The sequence below is a fragment of the Bombus vancouverensis genome, unplaced genomic scaffold (assembly GCF_051014615.1).
Source record: "Bombus vancouverensis nearcticus unplaced genomic scaffold, iyBomVanc1_principal scaffold0061, whole genome shotgun sequence".
In the NCBI taxonomy this organism is placed as follows: domain Eukaryota; kingdom Metazoa; phylum Arthropoda; class Insecta; order Hymenoptera; family Apidae; genus Bombus; species Bombus vancouverensis.
The window spans coordinates 277,241-294,775 of record NW_027468952.1 but is presented as its reverse complement, the minus strand read 5'-3'; the positions used below and the strand labels follow the sequence as shown (position 1 = coordinate 294,775).

Here is a 17,535-nt window from a genome sequence, read left to right as displayed (position 1 = left end):
TATCTATATATCATTTGTAAGATGTAAGTGACCAAGATATCGAATTATACAAAAATTGTATGTAATGATTAATACTTGAACGTTACTTACATTTATGTACATGAAAATTTGATCTTTTATTAACTAAGTTATTGATCGACAAAATGACTTCCTACATAATTCTCCGCCTGAACTGAAATGCATATTTTTTTACGCAAGCCTTATGTGTAGCTAGCAACGAGCAAACAGATTAATTACTTTACACACGGTCGTATCTTGTTTGCTGTAGGCGAGTTCTCTCGTGTAATCAACGAAGTACTCAACTTTAAAGCGATAACAGAAGAACATTATTGTATCGATAAAAATCATGCTTTTTTCAAAGAAATATGTAACTCGTATTTTTTTTAAAGCAACCCTCATAACGTATTGAATAAAATAATCATACATTTTTTTTGTTCAACATTTGTAAAATACGATATTATCAAGATCACCAAGGAGGTAATCTTCAATTCTTAATTAATATAATAAAAAACATAATTAATGATTGTTTGATGGTTTTATTATTATCTCTATAATACAAAAGCACAACATCGTGTCAACAGTTTATATAGTTCGTATGTTTCTGTAGGAATACACAAATAATAGTTCTCTATCACAACGTAATCTAAAGGGAAAACCCTAACTAAATGACAAAAATATTGGTAATAACTGGAACTAATGAATGTTAAAAGCAATCAGTATATTCCATACAAACTTCCATCAACACGATTCGTTCTTCATTCTCTCAACACACTAAGACCGCAATCTTTAAACGCTTATAAAACCATAAGCAATCGTGAAGTTTAGAATTCGCTAACTGGGCGTCTCTCAATCCAGTTTTTGATCTTGGGCAGAAGGAGGACCTTTTTCTCCAGCAGCTTCAGATTCTCGTAATTCTCGATCAGATCAGACTTGTACATAAAGTTCAAATAATCGAGCAGAGCAACGAATGTTAAATCAGCCCAAGAAAGAGTACCATCGTAGAAGTAGCCGTCATTTTCCTTCACTTGCTGGTCCAAACGTTCTAAAATGAACGGCAGCGTCTCTTCAGCAGCCTTGCGTTTTGCAGCTTTGACCTTCTCGTCCTCCTCATAGTGGAAGGCGGCAATTTCTGAAAATTTGTTTTCAGTTAAATACTATTCGCTAATGTTATACTAATTTGAATACAGTGTTGTGCGAAATTTAAATGATACTGAAGATAGAATTACAATCCTTTTTAATCCTTTGTCTTGTATTGTTGACATACGTGTATCGTTCGATTAAATCAAATATTAAATCGGATTTCAACTAATAAATACCTGAACAGATATGTACTATCTGTTATCAAGATTCTCATAAAATTTATGCAAAACAGCACTGGATACTCACTATGACGAATATCATGAATAGTATCAACAGTGGCATCAATATGAAGATTTGCCCAGTCAGTCTTTCCAGCTAAGTCATATTGTTTGGCTAAGTAACAGCAAATAGCTGTAGACTGAGCAACCTTCCTTCTATCAGCTACGAGCATAGGAAGCAGGCCATAAGGAGTCACTAAAAACATACAACTAATAGAATCAAAGATTCTATCGAACAAACAGATTATGATGCTTCTTAAATATCTAGCTTCCTGTTATCTGTTTTGGAAAGATATAATTTAATTTATTGATAATTTATCAGCAAACAAAGGGCATTGTCTCCTTAACAATACCTATTGTTCTCCCACATATCTTATAGAGCAATGGAGAGTAAACAATAATCTCTGTTATACTCTGCATAATTGTGTTCTACTTTATTTAGCTACTTTAGTTAAATTAGGAAAGATGAGATTTAAGAAACAGAACTTCTTTAAATTTTAAGCTTACAGGGCTTTATTTCTGGCCAGACGTCCTTTTTGATACGTTCATCTTCAAATGGAATACTAGCATAGCTGAAGAAGAACGGATTGGTTCTGCCAATGCCGTAACTGGGAAGTAAGTCAATTTATAGAGCGGCATCTTCCTGGAAGTATAATATATACAAAGTAAAAACAAAGAATCATTGATGACAAGAATTATATTATTACAAATTATGAAGTATAAGACAATTTAAGTAAAAAGCATCAACTACTAACTACTCGCATAGCTATTTGTATCTTTATATTTTAATATAGCTTAGATATAAAAAGAATATTATTTTTGGATGTAATAATGTATAAACTTGCGCCAAATATTATAACAAAATATTGCACTTTCTATTTAAGTAGGATAGACATATTACCGGCATTTATCTTTTTTCTATAGCAATGAAATTGTTTATAAAAAAGTTTATAAGAAAACTATCAATTAATGCAAACAACGCATTTCAAAATATTAATTACATTCGCGCGATTCGTTATCTCTAGTATTAATTTAACCATATGGTTCTATACACCCAAGACCCTCTAACAGTAATTTAGTACCATTACTAGTCGTATGTACAATGTATGTTTGTATACAACTTTCGTAACTACAAAACATTCAGCAGTGATTATATATTCTTCCAAATATAAGAAACATTTTCTAATTGCATACTTAAATTTATCGATCAATTATGAGCATATAACATTTATTTCTTTCAACTACTAATTTTCAAATCCTCTGCTGTTCCGTTAATTGAACGACGCGCCGACTTTTCGTACAAGTATCTTGTATCTTATCTGTATTATTTAGTTATCAATAAAGAAGAAACATTTTCTAATTGTATATTTAAATTTATCGATCAATTATGAACATGTAATAACATTTATTTCTTTCAATTACTAATTTTTAAATCATCTGCTGTTCGGTTAATTGAAGGATGTCGGCTTTCTGTAGAAGTATTTCATATTTATTATTTAATTATGAATAAGGAAAAAACATACAAAATATAGTTTTTAAACGGTTTATTATTTATAAAGAGAAACTTTGACTCAGGATATATATACTATATATATACTATTTACTTACAATTTTTTTTTTAAGACTTCGAAGTCGAAACAAGCACAGGAAATTTCCAAGCCGGTTAACAGAAACTTGAATGAGACAAAAATAACCTTTAGATCTCTATATGTTCTTCTTCCCCTCTGTTGCTTCCATGTAACTCTTATCCTATTGGTGGAGCTGTGCTGATATGTGAAATTATGACTACATAAAAACATCCGGAAAGACTCATTGAATGATTTTATAGTTTAAGGTTAATAAATTTCCATAAATTAAAGTTGAAAACTTATGAGAACATGTTTTCTGTAACAAAACTTAGTAAAAACAAACTAGTAAGGTTTATAGATTCTTTAATGATTATGTATGTATTCATAAACTAGTTCGATAAACATCGTTCGATAAAACGTCGAACAACACACAACATTGAAGCGCGAAATTTCAAATTCAAGGAAAGATAAATAACAAATATTGCGAACAAATGATATTAAATTTACAATAATCTCATGTAAGAAAAAATAAAAGGGATAAAAGTAGTACAGAAGATAGAAAAATCTATAAAACTGGTGGCTGGGAAATAGAAAATATATAAATTTATGTTATTAGAGTTTAGTACTTCTGTCGATCAATGTGTTACGACCGTTCGCGGAGAGACGCAGTCGCAGTAGCGAGAGGCGTAAATTCTCGCTACGATTCGGCGAATCGACGCTGCGAAGTAGTCGTTCCCCTGTTTCGGTTAAGATAAGAGGTGGTTAAATGAATAGGACACAGTATAGTAAGTTATATTTCACCGTTTATTCCAACAACTTATAACGAAGGCAGTTACGCTGGTGCGTATGTACGAGATGAATAAGTGACTGATCTGTGGGTGTGTCCTACCCGGTGGAAGGATATTGACCGTTCGAAGGATGTAAAATCAGAACTGTCTTGGGAGACGATGCTGTCTCGGAGGAAAGCTAAGGATGGGTATGTCTAGCGCACGGGACCATCGGATTTGTTGGTGACGATTTTAGTTAGGAGAGTGAAGGAAGTGGCTTCGTTGTTAATTGGTTAACGAAGGGTCTTAACCGCCCTCGAGAGAAAGTGGTTAGTGGGAGGAAAGTTGCAGCATACGTGAGAAAAACTAACTTTCCCTTGTCCAGTCGGGGTAGACAATAGTCTTTAGAAATTCTTCGGAAACAGACGTTTGTTTGGTTTGAAGGACCTTTTCTAGGAAATCTATGAGATTTATGGAAGGTACTTGAAACTATGGAGGATACGCTGCGAGTATCCGGTGACATCTGGTTGCCATATTGCTCGCGGTGCGACGTAACTTAATGGAATAGAAAGATTATACCACAGACGAAATTATACTTTATGCTTTATTATACTTTATACTTTATTATACTTTATACTTTATTATTACATTACATCAATTGACATCTTTGGAATTACAACGATTCGATACACATTTTAACGTTTTAAACGTTTTAACGTTTAACATTCTAACATTCAGTTAGAACTTTGTATTGATTAGAGATATTGTAACGACCAGAAATATCGATACATATATCAATACTTTTACCTCGAAATTCGTAGATTCGTACTCTTCATTGTCCATACAAATTGTGTCATATATGTACAAACCAAATTTAATTTCCAATTTAAAACCAAAATTCTTTTTCGAAAATGGCACTTCCAATTCTTCTTATTCTCACTATTTAATTGCTAGCCGTATCAAGTAACAACGAAAAGAATAATAATATCTAAACGTTAAGCAGGTCCATATTTTTGGGGATACAATTAAAAAAGTAAATCGTCGGTGGAATATTGTTTCACCTATCAAGAATTTTGGAAGATATAATTAGAAAGGTACAACCTGGGTAGAAAATTGTACTCCTTATCGAGCATTTTTGAAAATATAATTGAGAAAGTGGAATCTGGATAGAAAATTGTTTTACCTACGAAGCATTATAAAAAGTAAGTTTAATAAAACTATACCTTGGATATTTCATATATTTTTTCATATTATACGCATTCGTTAAAATTTTACACTCCCAAACATCCTGCTATACTTGCACAAAAAAGCGCAGTCTAGTAATATCCCCCTCACTGCTCCTCGCATTTTCTTTCTAATCATCTCTCGTTCGCTTTTCCTGATATTATTCTCAGCGTAAGTTCAGAGTGGCGGTTTTTAAACTCAGGAACGCGCGGCTGTTCGTTAAATGAAATATCAAACGTAAGAATTGCCGCAGTCTTAACGCGAGATAATTCATTTCGTGGCACAGAGCGCACGTCGTTGAATATTAATTCATATCTCATATAAGTTGCGAATAAAAAAAGCAGATAAAAGAGGACAAAAATCCGATAATTACCGCGAATCTTTCCGCAATTTCAAGAAATACAAAAGAAATTTGTTTGTAAGCATGCTACTAAGTATTATTAGAAGTACTGTACTTTTGATATTTTACATATTCTTGCATATTTTCTACATTTTTCTGTATTTTTGTATCCTTAAACTTTCCGTAAACGCGTAAACGTCTGCGCTCTGACAATGACAAGGAAGATTCTACTGATAAAAATAAAGCATCGAATTTCACCGAACTCTCAGAAATGTAATTCTCAGATCACATAAATTAAAAAGAAAGAACAAAAGAAAATACAAATATATATGTCGGAGAAGCAGTGGGGATAGGGTTGTCGGTGTTTGAGGAGTCTTCATTGAAGGTAGCCATCGTTGCGGTGTGGCGAAGATACGATTTATTGACACAGGTATGAATAACACAGGTTTGACAATCTATCACGGCGGTGAGACGTCCGCGACACTAGTGACAGTGATCTCAGGTTCAATAACGAATCCGCGGTCAACGGGATGACAGATAGGCGTTCTCGCTGAATCTAAGTCTGACTCGTAAAAATAATTGCTGAGCGTAAAGACGTTACTCTTTAGTCGACGGGAGCGCGTCAAAGAATGCGCGTTCCGTCCCGATGATTCCACAGAGGAAAACTATACTGGGGTGTGTCTAAGGACACGAGATCATCGGATTCGTCGAGGAAAGCCTTCGTTTAGGAAGTAAGGGAAATTGACGTTGCTGCTAATTGGTCAATCTCCATATCGGTGGTTAGAAAAAGATGCTAGCCGCCCTCGAGGGAAAGTTGCTAGTGGGAGACGCCGCTCGTTGAAAAATATGTCTGCCCTATCTTCCCGTAGTTGGGACAAAGACTGTTCGTCTGTTTGAAGGACTTTAGTTAACTAAACCTTAAGATTTATAACGGGCCCTCGGGCTAGCCGAACATGTACTGCGGAGACGCATCGACATCTGGCAATCATCTTAGTCGAAGAATAGGGTCTGCGCGTGGCGAGCCACGGGACAGAAACCGTTGGAATGTTTGCTGCCACGTGCCGCTACAAATCTTTCTTTTAAGGAGAGCTATAGGATTACTCAATGCCTTTGTTAGATGGAGAGTTCGTCCCTTTGACCGCGGCCACGTTCGGCGACTAATTGTCGCCTTGAGCCCAAGCTCATTGTCACAAGTCTCAAACAAATACAATTGGTTAGAATGACGGCAAATCGTTTAGTTACAACTGTAGATTTTAATTACAATGTTTTTATGGATTTTCCCGAGGTTTCAGAGGGAAGGCACCGGTGTCCTCTTATCTCCGACATATATATATATATATACATACGTAGCCACAAATCAATTTGGATCACGACAGATAAAATAGGTAGCAATAATGTTTCCACGAACATTATCATAATTTATTGGAATTTACATAAAAGCCAAAGAATGCTATTGTTTCAATGACACGGCGTTTTGTCGAGTTAGATAAATATGAATTGTGTGTTTGAACAAGTGTTCGGTCGTGTTTCACGCGACGAAAAAGGAAATCACAAGACAAGGTGTCGCCTCGTTGGAAGCAACAAATCGCAATACGAGGGTGGACATTGGGTGACACCGGGAGGATTACGAGGGATGAGAAATCTGTCGAGAGCGTGAAAGGCTCGCGGTCACCGGGTTTCTCCAGTTCTGTCGCTTTTAACGCCGAGTTCTTCCGCTTCGAGGATAGAAGCTGCGAATTATCGAGGCCATTGTCCAAAGATTTTCAAGAATATCCGATGCAACGTCTTGAAATTTACGAGAGCAAGTCTGATAAATTTTTATCTCTGGTCCATTCGTGGCCAATTTTTTAATACCCTCGTAACTTGTAACGACAAATAAAAATATTGGTACAGGCCCATTTTTTTTGGATAAAATCTTGTGTGAATTTACAAAAAATACGATTCTTCGTTTAATTTTTTTCCCTTATTGTCTTTACATATTTGGAGTTTAAACGCGTTATAAGTACGTTTTTTTTTTTAACATGATTACGTAGAATTCTTATTCTGAATAAATTATTTGTTTCCGCTTCATAACTGTTTCTAAATTACAGTGCATTTAATCTTGAAATGCACAGTAACATTTTATACTTTTTACGTTCTAAGGAATTTTCAGGATCGGTTAAAAATTAAATTACAGTAATGGTAATACTCAATATTAATGTCAGACGTGGATACTTCACTGTTTTGTATAATAATTTGTTATCTTGGCATCGATCAAGGTATTTAATATACAAAGCGTACAGATTAATAAGAATTTTAATTAATCCTTCTTCTATAGTATTCACCGTTCTTTTCGAGCTCGTACCATTTCAAATAGACTTTCGAATAGATTTCAAAGATTTGTCTGTTCAAATAAAACGCGATCTTTCTTATTTCCCTATCAGTCGTCCCGTTACTGTTCCGTTGTTTCCAACAGATTGCAGATTCGTTTAAAAAACATTTGTAACGAAAAACAAACCCACTCGCAGAAATGTTATTCAATATCGCATTTATAACTTTCATAGACATCCTCCTCTCATTGCTATCATTGTAAACAGATTGAAACTTCGTTTGCAAACACTCGCGATTAAAAAAAAAAAAAAAGAAGAATTAATCTTAAACAATTTTATCTTGTGTTCCATTTATAATTTTCATAATTGTCTTCCCGACGTTGTATCATTTTAAATGGCATTTTTCTATCCATCTATGTTGCAGCGAGATCAACGGTCCTAATTACTAAATTGCACGATGTGTTCATACAAATTCACTTTTTATGAACGCGATGAAACGAAATGAAACCTAAGTAGAGATTTGTTTTCTCATCAAGTATAACGAGTTTTATACTTTGGATAGATTGCCTCGTTGTGAGAAGGTCTTAATCGTTTATAATTGCGATTAAGTAATTGCAATAAGTCATATTTTTAAGAAACGTTCTCACATGCTGTCACACACTCTAATTAGAAAAGGATCATGAAACATTCGGTTTATGATATTATTTGTTTGTAAATCTTCCTGCTTCCGGAAACTTTTTTAAATATGAAAATATTTATATACAAAATTAAATATTTTTTTCAATATCAACACTTCTTGCGTTTATGTTGTCCTAGTCAGAATTATATTATTTCGTGTATCCTGTTGCTTTTTATATGATAGTCCTCCCGTTGGCCGCGGATTCGTTATCAAGCCTGAGGCCCTCGTCACTAGTGTCACTATCGACAATAAAGGTACCCCACCCGCGACCGGATGATGGAGAACTCCAACACGGAATCGCAATCTCCCGCGAGCCCTGCCCGGGAGGGCGCCTCGAGCTCGGACTCGGAATGTGACTCGAGCTCGGATTCGGATTCAGACTCGACATCAGAAGTGGCATCCGAACACACGTTGTCGGCACGGGATCGTAAGAGTATCGTGCGCGCACTAAAGCGGTCGCTAGGGAAGAAGAAGAGGAAGAAGAAGAAGAAGAAGAAGAAGAAGAAGAAAGGACACCGGGCAACCTGGGTATCGCTACCGTGCTTCAACCCCGAAGCCGCGGACGCAGATCCAGCCGCCTGTGCACAGCCGTCGGCCTGCTCATGAGGGACCACCGCCTGAAAAACAGCGCACTGTATTCTGCCCTAAACCGTGCCCTAGAGGGTCCGGCAGCGTATTGGCTTACGCAGATAATGAACGGCGACGAGCTCACCTGGCCAGATTTTAAGGAACAATTCGCCGCGCACTTCGGTGGCCAAGAAGTAGCAGCCGCGTCGCTAATCAAGGTAGCCGAGGAACTACCGCGGGACGGCGAAACACCAGGAGCGTACGGAAATCGTATCATCACCCTCCTGGGGTCGAAGTGGCGAAATTCAACCAGGGAAGAGGTACTCGCCGCCACCGCCCTCCATCTGCTGGGCTCGCGCGATGAACGTTTTAAACGACTAGCGCTCACGAGTGACATCACGTCGGTGAAACAATTCCAAAGAGAAATGAAGCCCTTCCTATACACGGAGTGGCCAACGCCCCCGCCGTGGAGATCATTAGCGAGCTCCGGAAACAAACGAGGCAGGTCACCCGCCCCCTGGACCAGGTGTGGCCACTGCGGTATTTACGGACATCCGACATTCGAATGCCGCAAGAGGGCGAAGTGGTAACCGAAGGAGGACCCCCGACGCCCGGAGGAAAGCCGACCGGCTGCACCACCGAAAGCGTTGTGCTTTCACTGCCACATGCCGGGACACATCGCGTCTCGCTGTCCATCGCGGCGAGAAGAAAAACATTGCCCCGAGGACGAGCGCCGGGTCGATGCCTGCGTGGTGGAAGCCCCGACGGGTAGACTAAGCCAGCAGGCCACACACGAGAACGTGTAAGTGTCAGGATGGCCGAGTCGGAGACGAAAGGACGCCGGGGCCCCTCTGGAACTTCAGGACAACACCCTAACCTTGCAACCTAGAGCCTAATATAGCCATAACGAAACAATCGCAAGTATCCAAACCGATAGCAATCGTACGTCGATCGGAGGATCGTGTGTACTGAGACACTCGACCGGAGTCTTGTTTCGGTGGCGTCGTTGGGATGACGAGCAGTCTTGCTAGAGAGCTGATCGGTGAAGGAAGTCGAGTGCCTTACGAGCAGGGAGTGGTGCACGTGTGAGTTAGAGCAAGGGAGCCTGTCCTCCCGTTGGTCACGGATTCGTTATCAAGCCTGAGGCCCTCGTCGCTAGTGTAACTATCGACAATAAAGGTACCCCACGCGCTACCGGACGATGGAGAACTTCAACGCAGAACCGCTACCTCCCGCAAGCTCTCCCCGGGAGGGCGCCTCGAGCTCGGACTCGGATATTCAGACTCGACATATATATTATTATATATATTATATATACTATTATATCTATATAATATATGTATTTATATCTATAAATATATGTATAAATATATCTATTTAAAAAAATAAAGTTGACCTTCATATATCGCCAATAATATCGCGTGCGTAAAAAGAAACTAATTACATTTAATTCTTTTTTTACATTTATTTATTTTTTATTATTATTTTTTTCACAACTAATTACATTTAATTATTACATTTACATACATTTAACTATTATTACATACATTTACATACATTTAATTATTATTTTTTTCATAATTATATCTCGTTTGAAATATTTTTCGACATAATTAATTGTTTCAAAAACACATATTCCAGCCTTCTAAATGATTTATTTTGCGTATTATACGAATTATTCCATCTATAAATAAATTGTTCTCTATACACACAAACACGCACACAGTCTGTTAATTACACGAGTTAATTGTATCATTTTTCTCGATAAGTTGACAGAGCAAGGAAAATGAGCGACGAACCTACCTACAAACTAATCTACTTCAATGCCCGTGGTCGTGCCGAACATATACGGTACATATTTGCATATACTGGCATCGAGTATACCGACGAGAGGATCCCCAAAGAACTCTGGCCTGAATACAAGGATTGTAAGCGTGAAGAATCGATTTTTACTTTCATCGTTCAACTCTCAGGTATCTACCATTTACTCAAACTTTTCTGTATATAAAACTTTCGTTTCACGTGCAGGCTAAACTTACTTAAAGTAAAATTTCATACGGAATAAAGTCGAACTTTTCATTAAGTTTTGCTTCCGTAATATCGTGTTTATCGAATACCAACTTAATTCACTTACGATTCTCGAATTTTTGTGTTGCAATCTTTATTGTTTTCAATGAATCGAAGCATTTCGAATATTTTGAGAAAACCATAAATAGGTGACTTAAAATAGGAATACAAAAATACTTCTACGTTTCTCGTTAATTTAAAAACTTTTTAGGACTTGTCGGAAAAAAAGGATAAAAAATTGAAATCAGTTCGGAAATGAACAAGAACATAGCTAAAAAGTCGAAAGAACAAAGCAGATATAAAATTCGATCTTCCGTTGCGACATTTCTATCGTAAATAGTATAATAAAAGTTTTACGCAGCATAGTCTTCGATATAATCTTATATGTCGCTTGCAGATAGAGAAACCAAAAATCAACGTAAGTCTGTAAATCAATCCTGTCGGTGTAAAACACAAAATTACGTTCGCAAGAGACATTCGATTTATATTCCTTGCATTTCAATTTTCATTACAAGAACCGTGTACATTTTCTAATATTTTTTCCGTGTCTGGTATTATGCGACGTGAATTTTTTATTCGCAGTTGTAAGTCCACTATCATTGCATAAGGTCTTCCCGCAAAACGATACTGATCGTTCCTCGTACATTCAGTACACCGCATCAGACAGATTCGTTCCTTTCCGTGAGAATTACAAATTTTATACTCGATCTTTTATCCTTGATTTTAAAAACTTTAGGTTCTTCCCAACAGTCAAAAACACGCGATACCCTGTCCATCGTAATCGTAAGAAAAGAAAAAAAGGAGAAAGAAGACATTTCTGTATTTCTTTACTAGGCCATGTTGATTAAAACCGAAATGATTTCGATTCATCTATTCACAAGAACGCAACGGCCTCGGAAGCTGTGTTGTGATTTCCTATCGATCGTTTCCCTCTACACAGTGTTCATATGAGCCATGTTTGTTCTTAGCAATGCCTTATAAAATGCTGCCTGTGCTGGAGATAGACGGGAAACCGGTAGCGCAGAGTAACGCTGTGGCGCGATACTTGGCGAAGAAGTACGATTTAATGGGAAGGAACGAATGGGATGCGATGATATGCGACGTGCTCGTCGATACTCTTGGAGATTTGAAGCAAGGTGAGTAACTGATGAGATGACTTTGCATTTGTCTCACCACAGAGACAGACGTTCAAGAATTCATTGTGAAAAGACGAGTACAAACAATATACGTATGTCTTTCCGTTAAGCGAATGTTACAGTTTGTTTGCAAAAGTCAGTTTTTAGATTATAGAATCGTAGATAGAATTTAGAGGATAGAAACTTTTAGTAGTCACTTTTAGTTTAGTAAAGTCTTATCGACAATAAGCAGACTACGTTATGATACAACGATTCCAACTGAAGATTTCTATCGACATCACGAATTCGATGGCTTCCAAATTTTCTTCTCTGCAATCTCAGACGCTCAACTCGAAAGAATCTTTTAGATCCCCCGACAAACACTCGACTCAGGTTATCTATTATCGTAATCTTCCTACGGGATTTTTTTTAACTGCGTTGCGTTAACGAATAACGGGATAACATCACGTTTCTCTCAACGCCTTTCAACGTTCTACAACTTTTATTCTTTGCAAATCCCTGTCTCTATATGATAAACGCTGGTTATCCGCGGAATTTACGATTTCAATTTCTTTAACGAGATATTTATCATATTACACAATTCCTGTAAATGTATTTGTAATTATATCGCCGAAGAATTGTATTTAATTAAGCTATGAAGTTGTGGAATCGTGAGAAGGATTATTTTTATAGAACTGTCTAATTTCCATTCGACATTGATTCAGGATACACATTACTCTTTTTTACATAATACCAGTTTTGTCATTTTTAATTAACAAATACCTCCAAAGGTTGAAGTTTCTAAAATTATCCATTAAATTCTGACAATAAAATAAAAATCCAAATTCTTCCTAAAAAGCTAGTGATCTTTAGTTAAGAGTTCGATTTTTCACATTTTTCAAGGTAAATTAAAAAAATTGTTTAATAGAGGAGGTACAAAATAAATGTATACAAACCTTTTTTCAGACGACATGGGCGGACTTCGTGTTTGCAGCGGCCCTTGAAAATTTCGAGTATATGTTTGGGGCATCAGCTTTGGATAAATATCCAGCTCTTCGAGCATTGAAGAAAAGAATTCATAGAATACCGGCTATTTCTGATTGGCTGATTAGGCGCCCATACACAAACAGCTAAAAAGCTAAAAACGTGTGGAAAAAAGATGACCAGTACACCAGTATATATATATGTAGCATCGTGGAACAAAGGCCTAAGAGATATCGGGCGAACTATGAATAATGTCGCGAGAAAGTCGAAGCACCGACAGGCCCAACGATGTGTCATCGGTCTTTTCAAGTGCATAGTTTCGTGGAAAAGACCTACGTGACCCTGGCTACGAGCGTCTGCAGAACACGTGTGCGGTGGGCCTAGGAAAAAGGCAATAGAATGCGACAACGGCCAGAGTGTGAGTCGAGAAACAGAGTGTGAGTCGTGGAGCCGAGTGCGAGTTGAGCGGAGACAGAGTTTGCGAGTGGCGTTGCCGAGAGAGTGTTGATTGCGTTTTGGTAAAAGTCGAGTCGCTATCTAGTTATTTAGTTGCGCTGTTTTCTGTACGTTTGGCGTGAATAGTTCAGGTTGAACAACAATCGTCTTTTTCTGTCCGATTAACATCTCTATTGTCCATTCTTTGTAAATATACTATATCACGATATTACATATATGTACGCTGGCATCGCTATGTTGGTAAATGTTCGATGTTATACGTGTCGTAAAATGTAACAGTTCTATTTAAAAAAAAAATTTCGTGTCTATGAGTACGTTAAATGTTTAACTATAAAAAGTCACATCTGAGCTGTGCTCCTTTATGGAAGGTATTATTGTGTTTGAAAGAATACAATATATAATAAATGTATGTATGTTGTATAATAAATGTATGTTCTTTCGAAAAAAGTTCGAAAATTATCTTTCTTTTATCCGTACTTAACTTTTTAATAAAATGCACGATTAATTCTTGTGTCTCGTTTAAACAGGTTTTGGTCTATCGTTATTTCGAATTATTTAAACATCGTGTGAATTTACTATTTAATTCTACAATATCATTTACTATATAATTTTACAATATCATTTACTATATAATTTTACAATTATAATTTTACAATATCAATAATTTACAATAAGTGAGGGAAAAATCATTGAATGTTATATCTAGATGTCTATATACTATTTTAAACAATACTTAACTCGAGATACTCGTTTCGTCTCTTCATGATACTTACTGGCAATACCGAGTACAAATATGATGTTCTTTGAAAATAAAAAATGGATTTGAAAACGTTAATGCACGTTTTTTTTTATTTATTTGTTGAAATTACAATCAATTCTCGCGTTGAGAATTTTCAGTAATTTTTCTGGCGTGGCGCAGTGACATGGCTGTTTATTTACAATAAGTTAATACCTATTATAGATAGGTATAATTTATAAGTATTATAAGTAAGTGCATATGCTTAATTTGGATAATTAAATGAATCTAACGTTTAGGTCTAGCGGGTAGTGCCTCTTCAGCCTGCGAATCTGGTCCGTCGTATCGAGTAATCCAGTGATTAGGGGGTTTCGGTGTTTGTTGACTCTTTTGCTATATCTGTCGCTATATTTTGCTATTTCCTCTTTGACTGTAGGTATCTTGAGGTCGCGATGGATGGTTTCGTTGGTTACATACCAAGGTGCGTCAATTAGGGATCTTAGCGTTTTCGATTGAAAGCGTTGGAGTATTTCAATGTTGGAGTTACTTGCTGTTCCCCATAGTTGGATTCCGTAGGTCCAGATAGGTTTTATTACGGTCTTGTAGAGGGTAATTTTATTCTGTATGTTTAGTTTGGAGCGTCGGCCCGTGAGCCAATAGAGTTTTTTTAGTTTGTCCTTTAGTTGCTTCGTTTTATCTGAGATGTGTGTCTTCCACGTTAGTCTCCTGTCCAGGGTCATGCCCAGGTATCGGACTGTGTCCCTGCTAGGAACTGTTGCATTGTTGATGGTGACCTGGGGGCAGGTTTGTTTTCGGAGCGTGAAGGTTACATGTGAGGATTTCTTTTCGTTGACTTTGAAGCCCCATTTGTGAAACCACTTTTCCATGCAGTCGAGACTTCGCCGGAGAGTGGATGAGGCTATTACCGGGTCTGCGTGGGTAGCTAATAGTGCTGTGTCGTCTGCAAATGTCGCTACTGTTATATCGTTTGATATAGGTAGGTCAGCAGTATAGATGGAGTACAGTAGGGGTCCGAGGACACTACCTTGGGGTATGCCGGCTTCTATTGGGAATGTTGCGGAAGTGGCGTCTAGGCATTTAACCATGAATTGTCTATTGGTTAGGTAAGATTTTAGGATGGAGTAGTAGGGGTGAGGTAGGATCTTTTTAAGCTTGTATAGTAGCCCTTCATGCCATACTTTGTCGAATGCCTGTTGGATGTCTAGGAAAACCGCTGAGCAATATTTTTTCTTTTCGAGTGTTTGGCTGATCGTATGAGTTAAGCGGTGGATTTGCTCTACTGTAGAATGATGTTTTCGGAAGCCGAATTGGTGATCTGGGAGTGTTTTCAAGTTCTCTAGGATTGGAAGGAGTCGGTTCGTGAGCATCTTCTCGAATAGTTTGGACAGGGTAGGTAAAAGACTGATTGGGCGATAGGAGCTGGTTTCGTATATCGGTTTACCGGGTTTAGGGATGAGGGTAATCAATGAGATTTTCCAGGCCTTAGGATAGTGTTCCAGGCGAAGGATAGCATTAAAAATCGATGTGATGAGTGCTATCCCTTTTGTGGGAAGTTCCTTGATTGCTTTATTGCCTATTAGGTCGTGTCCTGCTGCTTTCTTGGGGTTTAGGCGACTGATTGTTTCTATAGTCTCTGCAGAGGAGAAGGGTTCGATAGGAGGGGACATTTGGAAGGGGGTGTGCAGGTATTCAGTAACGTCCGCGGCGGTTTTGGGGGAATGGGGTTTGAATACTTTTGACAAGTGTTTAGCAAACAGGTCGGCTTTTTCTATAGGGCTTCGTGCCCATCCACCTTGCGGACGGCGGATAGGTGGGATTATTTGTGGGGGGCGTGTGAGTTTCCTGGAGGCCTTCCATAGTGAGTAGTTGGAGTCGGCTGTGGGGGATAAGCTGGCAAGGTATTTATGGAAACAGTCGTTTTTATAGTTTTTTAAGGTTCTAGATAGCTTTCTAGTTGCGTTGTTTAGTTTGCGTTTGTCATCCGGTGTTCTATGGGTCTGCCATACTCTTCTTAGTCTACGTTTTTCTGCTATTTTTTTTAGTATGTATTGGGGATATTCTTGTTTGTTGTTAGATGGCTTTGTCGGTGTGGAGAGGCGGATTGCGTTTATTATGCTCGTGTTTAAGTATTCCGTGGCTGCTTCGATTTCTTCCTTTGTTTTTAGTGGGGTGAAGGCTGAGGTTGAGTGTGTAAAGACTTCTCTGAAGAACTGCCAGTTGGTGTGTTGGTTGTGAATGGAGCCATTAGGTGTATTTTCGGTGATTGTTCAACTGACTGTTGCTATCACGGGAGAATGATCAGAGGAGAGATCAGCCGAGGAGTTGATCTGGACGTGTCTTGATGGGATATTTTTAGTTATGAAGAAGTCGAGAAGGTCGGGTATTTTGTTGGTGTCAGTGGGCCAGTATGTGGGTTCGTATGTGGTGAGGTAGTTGAGGTTGTTGTTTATTATGCTGTTTAAGAGGTTTTTGCCTCTTGCTGTAACCAGTCTGCTGCCCCATTGGATGTGCTTGGCGTTATAGTCTCCTCCAACTATGAATCTATTGCCCAGGGTGTCCAGGAAGTTATCAAAGTCTTCTTTGGCGATGGAGTGTCTGGGAGGGCAGTATATTGCTGAAGTGGTGATTGAGCCATGACAGTCTTCTATTGCTACGTTTGTTGCTTGGAGGTAGTCTTTCTGGAATGATGGAAGTTCGTAATGCTTAATACTTGCTTTGATTATTAGTCCGGTGCCACCGTGGGCCTTTCCGCTGGGATCTTGGGTATGGTAGAATTTGTAACCATTTATTTTCAGGTAGCTCTTGTCGGTGAAGTGGGTTTCCGATACGAGCATTACGTCGATTTGCTGGTGTTTTAAGAAGAGTTCTAGTTCAAGTTTGTGTTGCGCTAGACCGTTGGCGTTCCACAGTGCTATGCGCCTTGGTTTTATTTTGAGTCGGGGCGTGCTAATTTTTCCACGATGAGTGTTAGTAGCGATAGCAAGTGATTTATTTGCTCTGATTGTTTCTCTATTAGCTTTTCAAGCCTTGAGGAGTTGTCTGTGTTAGGTGGGTTGGGGACACTGTTTTGGGGAAGATTCCTTTGGCTGTTCGGGTTATTTTGGATGCCTTGTACTGCTTGGGCATAAGAAGTTGAGGTGGAGATGAATTTGGTAGGACTGGGTGTTTGGTTGGTTGAGGGGGTTGGGGTAGTCGTGAATTTCGGCGGGCTGGGTGTTTGGTTGGATACCTCTTTTGCTCTGAGCTTAGGGTACCTGTTCGTGTATAGTGTTTTATATGCTGGGCAGCCTTTGTAGTTGGCAGGGTGGTCCCCTTGGCAGTGGATGCATTTCGCTGGGGTTTCC

General features: G+C 38.2%; 3 protein-coding genes across 4 annotated transcripts in view; 2 read left to right on the top strand and 1 right to left on the bottom strand.

The window, feature by feature from the left end:
- Nucleotides 1-516: 516 nt before the first annotated feature.
- Nucleotides 517-3,124, bottom strand: LOC143304880 (glutathione S-transferase-like). Its single transcript, XM_076627360.1, has 4 exons — nucleotides 2,967-3,124; nucleotides 1,866-2,001; nucleotides 1,387-1,554; nucleotides 517-1,129 (listed from the first exon to the last, which is right to left on the bottom strand). The coding sequence occupies exons 3-4, from the start codon at nucleotides 1,529-1,531 to the stop codon at nucleotides 822-824; spliced, it is 453 nt and encodes a 150-aa protein (XP_076483475.1). The 5' UTR covers nucleotides 1,532-1,554; nucleotides 1,866-2,001; nucleotides 2,967-3,124; the 3' UTR covers nucleotides 517-821.
- A 530-nt stretch (nucleotides 3,125-3,654) lies between these two features.
- Nucleotides 3,655-17,535, top strand: part of LOC117162852 (uncharacterized) — a 49,384-nt gene continuing 35,503 nt past the window's right edge. The window contains exon 1 of the mRNA XM_076627361.1: nucleotides 3,655-3,936. Within this exon, the coding sequence (XP_076483476.1) occupies nucleotides 3,899-3,936 (38 nt within the window). The 5' untranslated portion in view covers nucleotides 3,655-3,898. The remainder of the gene's footprint in view (nucleotides 3,937-17,535) is intronic.
- On the top strand, nucleotides 4,287-13,810 carry LOC117162408 (glutathione S-transferase-like). Of its 2 annotated transcripts, XR_013061521.1 has the most exons (3): nucleotides 4,287-4,895; nucleotides 10,582-12,015; nucleotides 12,961-13,810. XR_013061521.1 is itself a non-coding variant. In XM_076627366.1 (2 exons), the coding sequence occupies exons 1-2, from the start codon at nucleotides 11,850-11,852 to the stop codon at nucleotides 12,996-12,998; spliced, it is 204 nt and encodes a 67-aa protein (XP_076483481.1). In that variant the 5' UTR covers nucleotides 11,720-11,849; the 3' UTR covers nucleotides 12,999-13,112. The 2 variants fall into 2 exon arrangements, 1 of the variants encoding a protein (XP_076483481.1); XM_076627366.1 differs by lacking the exon at nucleotides 4,287-4,895 and having other exon boundaries at nucleotides 11,720-12,015; nucleotides 12,961-13,112.